The sequence below is a fragment of the Panthera tigris genome, chromosome A2 (assembly GCF_018350195.1).
Source record: "Panthera tigris isolate Pti1 chromosome A2, P.tigris_Pti1_mat1.1, whole genome shotgun sequence".
Classification (NCBI taxonomy): Eukaryota; Metazoa; Chordata; class Mammalia; order Carnivora; family Felidae; genus Panthera; species Panthera tigris.
In genome coordinates this window covers 11003173-11011085 of record NC_056661.1, presented here as the reverse complement: position 1 = coordinate 11011085, position 7913 = coordinate 11003173, and the positions used below count along the sequence as shown (strand labels likewise).

Here is a 7913-nt window from a genome sequence, read left to right as displayed (position 1 = left end):
GGTCATATCTAGTCATCTGTCTAAATTTAATACCTGAGTATGTGGTGACCCTTGAGTTTGATTCTGTCAGGATGCTTCTAGTTCTCAAACTCTGGGGCAGTGCTTCTCAGCCAGAAATGAATTTTCCCCTGAGGATGTCTGTCAAAGTCTGAAGGAAAGCTGCCAAACACCTACAATTCAAAGGAAAGCACCCCCGAAAATACTATCCTGCCACAAATGTCGATCATAAAAGGTGAGAAACCCAGCTACACCAGCAGTTCTCCAACTTCAATAACCATGTAAATTCACACAGATCCCACTACAAATGCAGAATCTGATCTCCCATCCTGGGTGGCCCAGAGATTCTGCATTTCTACCAGCTCCTGGGTGATGCTAAACTGTGGGTCTGGGTCTGTGGGCCGCTCTTTGATTAGCAAGGCTGGGATCTTGTGTTAAAGACAGGTGTAGGTATTTTTAAGTCTTCTGCACCAAATGGTATCCTTGCATGCATGTAATTTTGAAGGAATAATGTATTCACTCTTTCTTCAGTCTGTGTCAATTCTGTGCTTATTGCTTTTATAAGTGCCAAAAATAATACATTTATGAAAAAGACTTTGTAGTGGGCAGAATAAGGCGCTTCCAAATATGTCCACATCCTAATTCCCAGGACCTTTAACATGTTATTTTTGATAGCAACGTAGGATTAAGGTAGCAGACTAAACAGGGCTGTAAATTAGCTGCCATGGAGATAAAAGGATCAGCTGTGATTCTCTAGGTGGGACTAGGGTAGTCAGGAGGGTCCTCCAAATGTTGAGGATGGAGACAAAAGAGTTGATGTCAGAGATTTTGAGAATGCTCTCCTGCTGGCTATGAAGGTGGCAGAAGAGCCATGAGCCAAGAAATGCAGGTGGCCAGCAACAGAGACTGCAACTGGAAAGGAAACACATTCTCCCCTGAGCCTCCAGAAGGACCACAACCCTGTAGACACCTTGCTATTAGCCCGACGAGACTCCTTCGAAGCTTCTGACTCCAGAACTGTAAGAACCTGTATGTGTTTGTCTTCAGCAGCTAGTGTGGGAATGTTTTATAACAGCAGTAGGAATCTCACAGGGACATAGTCAATAAAATTACTTGAGGGGACCGAGTTTAAGCTTCTCCATTCATCAGCTTCCCTTGGTTAAGGTCAATTGACATTTAAAGAACCCACATTATGGAGAAGAAATTAAATCAATTTGGAGATATTCTGCCTAGCACCTGGTAGAGTGAATTCCTGGGGCATAAATGTGAGTGTGGTCTGACTCTGATGCTTTTGAGGTAGCGAGATAGGCAAGCAACTCATGATCAAAATTTAGGTCACTCACATCTTCTTTATCCATTCATCAGTCCATGGACATTTGGGCTCTTTCCATAACTGGCTATTGTTAACAACACTGCTATAAACATTGGGGTACATATGCCCCTTTAATGGATCAAGAGGATGTGGCATATATATATATATATATATATATATATATATATATATATATATATAATGGAATATTACGCAGTGATCAAAAAGAATGAAATCTTCCATTTGCAACAACGTGGTTGGAACTAGAGTGTATTATGCTAAGCAAAATATGTCAATCAGAGAAAGATAAATATCATATGATTTCACTCATATGTGAAACTTAAGAAACAAAACCGATGAACATAGGGGAAGGGAAGGAAGAATAAGATGAAAACAGAGAGGGAGGCAATTTATAAGAGACTCAAAAATACAGAGAAGAAATTTAGGGTTGCTGAAGAGGAAGTGGGTGGGGGAGGGGCTAAATGGGTGATGGGCATTAAGGAGGGCGCTTGTTGGGACGAGCACTGGGAGTTATATGTAAGTGATGTATCACTGGGTTCTACTCGTGAAACCAACACTCCACTGTATGTTAACTAACTTGAATTGAAATAAATAAATGTAAGGTGTGCTTGGGTGGCTCAGTCAGTTAAGCATCCGACTTTGGCTCAGGTCATGATCTCACAGCTCTTGAGTTCAAGCCCCATGTCGGGCTCTGTGCTGACAGCTTAAATTCTATGTCTCTGCCCCTCTCTGCCCCTCCTCAGCTCAGGCCATCTGTTTCTCTCTCTCTCCTCTCTCTCTCTCCCCCTCTTAAAAATAAATAAAAATATTTCAAAATACAAATTATTTGGTGTTTTACCTATAATGTTTTATTATGTGTCTGTAAAAGAACTCTATTTTTGGCATGCCTGGGTGGCTCAGTGGGTTGAGTGTCCAACTTTGGCTCAGGTCATGATCTTGCAGTTGACAAGTTCGAGCACCACATCAGGCTGTGTGAGATTATGTTTTTTTCACTTATATGTCCAAAGTTCCTTTGTATATCAGTATCTTAACTGCTCTTCTTAATAGTGGACACTTAATATATTAATGTGTCTTCTAGATCGGTTTTATTCTCCTCATTAGGATCCTGATCTCTTAGTACCTTGTTCCACAATGTGTACAACAGTCATTTCCTTATTCAAGTGTTCACCAAATATGCATCTCCAAGAAAAGTTTTCATGGAGCAACAAACTTTAATAAATAGACTTTAGAATATGATCTCAGACTCTAGATGTCCTTTAATATGCTGAAGCAAAATTTTATTTTATTTTATTACTTTTTTAAATTTAAATTATAGTTAGCTTCGTTGAGTCCAAAGAAAATGTTCAGATGCAAAGTTGTACGTATATATTACATGTGTTTTTTCAAATAAACACATATACGCATATGCACATAAACACAAACTCACTTAAAAGAAATCTTATCTGAGTACAGTTGGCAAGAATGTTGCATTAGTTTCAGGTGCACACATAGTGATTCAACTTCTCTGCCCATTACGCGGTGCTCGCCACAAAGGTAGCTGCTGTCTGTTATCATACAAACCCATCCAGTATCATTGGCTGTATTCCATACCCCGTGCCTTTTTTCCCCAAGACTCATTAATTCCATAACTGGAAGCCTGTATCTCCCACTGCCCTTCACCCATTCTGCCCATCCCCCCACGTCCCCTCAGGCAAACCATGAGTTTTTTTCTCTGTATTTGTAGGTCTCATTCTGCTTTTTTGTGTGTTTGCTTATTCACTTAAAATTTTTTTTAAATTTTTATGCATTTAATTTTGAGAGAGAGGTGTGGGGAGAGGCTGAGAGAAGGAAAGACAGAGAATACCAAGCAGCCTCATGTCAATGCAGACCCTGATATGGGGGTTGCACTCACAAAATGTGAGATTGTGACCTGAGCCAATATCAAGAGGCAGGTGCTTAACCAACTGAGCCATCCAAGAGCCCCATCTTTATTCATTTTAATAGCAAACTCATACATAATCTCTTATTTTATGTTGAAAGGAAACTTAAGAGAAAGTTGAAGGTGTAGTTATGAAAAGAGTAAATGTTTGAATTAATATGCATTTAAAAGAATGAAGATGTGGACACAAAGATTTCAAGATAGACATAAATGATAGACATACATTTAAAGGATGAATTACTTTTCCTGTCATAATGCCTCCCAGACGTCAAAATCTGAAGCATTCTTGCAGTTACGTACTGAGAAATTCTCTACCAGCTAAAGAGGATGAATATCTGTAAATTGATTGTAAATCTCCTTTTCTACTTAGAGATGAGATTACAATGCAAAATGCCTTTACCCAGGGGAAACTCCATGAATGAAGGGAGAACCCTAATCTCAGATTTTTATTTATTTATTTATTTATTTATTTATGTATAATTTTTTTTTAATGTTTATTTATTTTGGAGAGAGAGAGAGACAGAGAATGAGCAGGGAAGGGGCAGAGAGAGAGAGAGACACAGAATCTGAAGCAGGCTCCAGGCTCTGAGCTGTCAGCACAGAGCCCGACGTGGGGCTCGAACTCACAAACTGTGAGATCATGACCTGAGCCGAAGTCGGACGCTTAACCAACTGAGCCACCCAGGTGCCCCCCTAATCTCAGATTCTTAACAAAATTTCATTGGAACAACATTTGTCGTTTTAAGTCCTAACGCTGATGTAAAATAACTACATTGGTGTTTTAAAATTCATTTATGTTCTTACATTCGATGGATCAGAAGCCTGAAGTGGCTCACATTGGTCTAAAATGAAAATGATTGCAAGGCCTGATTTCTTCTCAAAGCTACCGGGAAGAACCTGTTTACTTTTCTATTCCAAGATAATGTTATACTGCAAGAAAAAAAAAATCTCACCATATTTCATATAATTAAAAAAGTCTTTACAAAGAGGGGCTGAATAGCAGCTCTTAATTGTGATGTGGAATGAAAGTCCTAAGTGTGTGCAAATGTGTCATGAAGCTGCGGTACGTAGTGCTCAGGGTCCGTATGGAGGAGCTTTTTTCTCCTCCTTGTTGAAAAGGAAAACCGGAATGTTGTGTAGATGGCAGGACTGTGTCTCCAACACAAGCCAACAGCTCGGAGATCCAAGGGAACTAATCCACACAGATTGCTCAGTCCTAGACTTGGGCGAAACATTGACATAAGCGTTGGGAGTTGCTGCCGGGAGGTCTGAACTCTGAGAGCAGCGGAGTTCATGAGGAAGGAATACTCAACACTGGGGTCACGCAGTTATAACCTGGTCTATTGGGAACACAGAATCTCCAGAAAAATTTCCTTTGTGTCCAGACCAGTGTCCCCCAGGGAAATCATGTGCTGCTCCAAAGAGGAGGAGGAGGGGAACGTGCCTCATGAACAGACAGAGGAAACTATAAATACCTCCTGTGCACACCCACTGCCTATGCCACCGTGGGCTGACGGGACCAGGTTGTTGCTGTGGAGTCGAAAGCTTGACTGGGAGACCCATGCTAGCCTCCGTTCTGCCGTCTTGTGTGGGGACAGAGTTTAGTCACCACCAGTAACCATCCAGGAGGGATCCAGACGGCCACATGGACACCTCTCCCTCAGAGCTCCCAGCCAGGTGGGTCTGAGAGCTTGGCAAGACCCGGAGGAAAGGGTCAGAGAGAATCAAAGGCAGGTGCATTTACCTGAGGTCACCACACAGCCACTAGCCTAGCCCAGAACGTGGAGAACTCTATGGTCATGTGCTTGGCTGACCATGCCTTCCTGAAAAACCACAGTGGACAAGGTCAGAGAAAGCCCTGTTCCTTTGGTACTTGCCTTACAATGGTGGAGTCACAGGACTATGAAAAAAGTTTGTGTGGTGTAAGAGCCTCAGGCAGAAATCTTACGGAGATGGTGACTCAGAGCCACAATGGTTGTCATGGTATGTGCAGAATTTTGTAGCGCAAGGTCTGAACAGAACTTTGCATGTTGTGCAAACCAGAAACAGGACCAGAGTGTGCTCAACACTCGGCCAAAAAGATCACAACACAAAGCCCAGGAAAAACAGAGAAAAGACGCCACGTCTAAAAAGTGGAAGGGACTTGTCCCACCTTCTCTAAGATCACAGGACATCCAATTGGTCAAAGAAATAGCAAAGTCTCAAGGTGCTTTTTCAAAGGAAAAGCAAGTCTCTTACCTTCCATTATAACCTGCCCAACTTTTGCTGTGCTTTGCATATTTCCTGTGCCAAAGGGTTGATTTATTCCCTTAGCACACTTTTCTCTTGGAGCATTCACTCTGTAAGACGATGCACACCCTGAAGATCCCACTAATGTCGTCTTGTGACTGAATTTAATTTTGCTTCTTACTATTTTTGCTGGGCATCAGGGTGGTAACAAGGGTTGGAGTGTTGTCAGAACCAGGGATGTTCTTTCTTCACGGCCCCTCAGATTTCAGCGACCACCTGAGCCATTAGATCTTTTCTGCCACTTCCATTTTATTTCACTCTCTTGTTTCTCTCTCTCTCTCTCTGATTTTGAGAAGATTGTTCGTGTTTCTTTAAATACAGGAAAGGAAATGAGCATGCCAGTCTGACTTGTCAATTTTATTTGTTCATGGGAAACTTACATCATTTGCAGGAATGATAATGGATCTGCACATCTTGAGTTATACCCACTCTGAACTTAATTGTTGGGGTTGGAGTGAGAAGTCATGGTAAAAACACAGCCCAGGGATCACTAATTTGGGGTGTGTGTGTGTGCCTTGTGAAATGACATCCATCATCAGATGGTCAGGGGACATGGTCCAATATATTCCAAGGTGATTCTTATAATATAGAAGCCAGAACTCAATGAACACACCATATTCTAGAGAGCTCTATGTCAACTTACAGCAGACTTTGCGGGTAGATTCTAAAATACAAGCAGGACATAGTGTGGGTGAGTGACTCCTTTCCCTTGAAGGGGAACCAGCAACGAGGCCACCTATTTCTTTGAAATTGCCTGACACGATCTCTGATCATTTTCCTGCTCATTCCCCTTCCCATACATGCTTCCTGTTTTGGATTCAAATAGCTCAAAGTAGTTTCATCCTCAGGGCCTTAGCTGAGGCCATTCCCTCTACCATCACACACTTCCCCACACCGGCTCTGGGCTCCTGCCTTCCTTCCCTGCAGGTCTCTGATCAAATGTCACCTAGTTTACTGGTCTTGACCAAACACTGATTACAAAATAGCACTCCTATCCACGCTCTCCTTTATATCTGCTTCTGTCTCTTCATAGCACTTGACACCCTGTGATGTCTTATTAATATTTGTATTTGATTCTACTCATTCTCCATCACTAGATTATAGTGGCTTTTGGTTTTCAGTATCCCGTGCTCATGGCCTAGACAATGTCTGGGACATGTTTGACCCTCAGTACATATTCCTCCAATGCAGGAAAGAGATTCTTAGTAAGACAGTAAAATACATGACCTCTGCTGGGGAGTGTGGAGAATGAGACCAAAACACGTAATCTGAGATGAACAGGAGGGAATCTCTTCAAAAGGACAATCCTTTGGGGACAAAAGGGACAAGATACTGAAATGAACTTCTTGACTGCACAATATAAATGGTAGCATTTCAACTATGTGAGTAAACTGTTGATGTGAAAATTAATGATGTCCTTTGCCTGTTTCCAGGGGTCAGTGCAACCTCATGGAACCAGGAAATATTACACGGATATCAAAATTTCTTCTCCTGGGATTTTCAGAGAGACCAGAACTGCAGCCCCTCTTATTTGGGCTTTTCCTCTCCATGTACCTGATCACTGTGTTTGGCAACCTGCTCATCCTCCTGGCTGTCAGCTCTGACTCTCACCTCCACACTCCCATGTACTTCTTCCTGGCCAACCTGTCCTTTGTAGACATCTGCTTCACCTCCACCACCGTCCCGAAGATGCTCTGGAACATCCAGACCCAGACCAAAGTCATAACCTATGAGGACTGTATCACACAAATGAACTTTTTCATAACCTTTGCAGGGATGGACGACTTTCTCCTGAGTGTGATGGCCTATGACAGGTTCGTGGCCATCTGTCACCCCCTGCACTACACGGTCATCATGAACCCCCGGCTCTGTGGACTGCTGGTTCTGGTGTCCTGGATCACGAGTGTCCTGTATTCCTTGGAACACACCTTAATGGTGTTGCGGCTGTCCTTCTGTACAGAAGTAGTGATCCCCCACTTTTTCTGTGAACTCAATCAGATGATCCAACTTGCCTGTTCTGACACCTTTCTTAATAATGTGGTGATGTATCTTGCAGCTATGCTGCTGGGTGGTGGTCTGCTTGTCTGGATCCTTTACTCTTATTCTAAGATAGTTTCCTCCATATGTGGGATCTCATCAGCTCAGGGCAAGTATAAAGCATTTTCTACCTGTGCATCTCACCTCTCAGTTGTCTCCTTATTTTATTGTGCAAGCCTAGGAGTGTACCTCAGCTCTGCTGCTACCCAGAGCTCCCACTCGAGTGCCACAGCCTCGGTGATGTACACGGTGGTCACGCCCATGCTGAACCCCTTCATCTACAGCCTGAGGAACAGAGACATAAAGAGGGCTCTGAAAAGAATACTTGGGATCCAGTGA

At 42.7% G+C, this 7913-nt stretch overlaps 1 protein-coding gene across 1 annotated transcript; it reads left to right on the top strand.

Moving 5' to 3' along the window:
• Nucleotides 1-6986: 6986 nt before the first annotated feature.
• On the top strand, nucleotides 6987-7913 carry LOC122236388 (olfactory receptor 7A5-like). The gene has a single exon (XM_042977314.1). It carries the CDS (start codon nucleotides 6987-6989, stop codon nucleotides 7911-7913), a length of 927 nt encoding a protein of 308 aa, XP_042833248.1.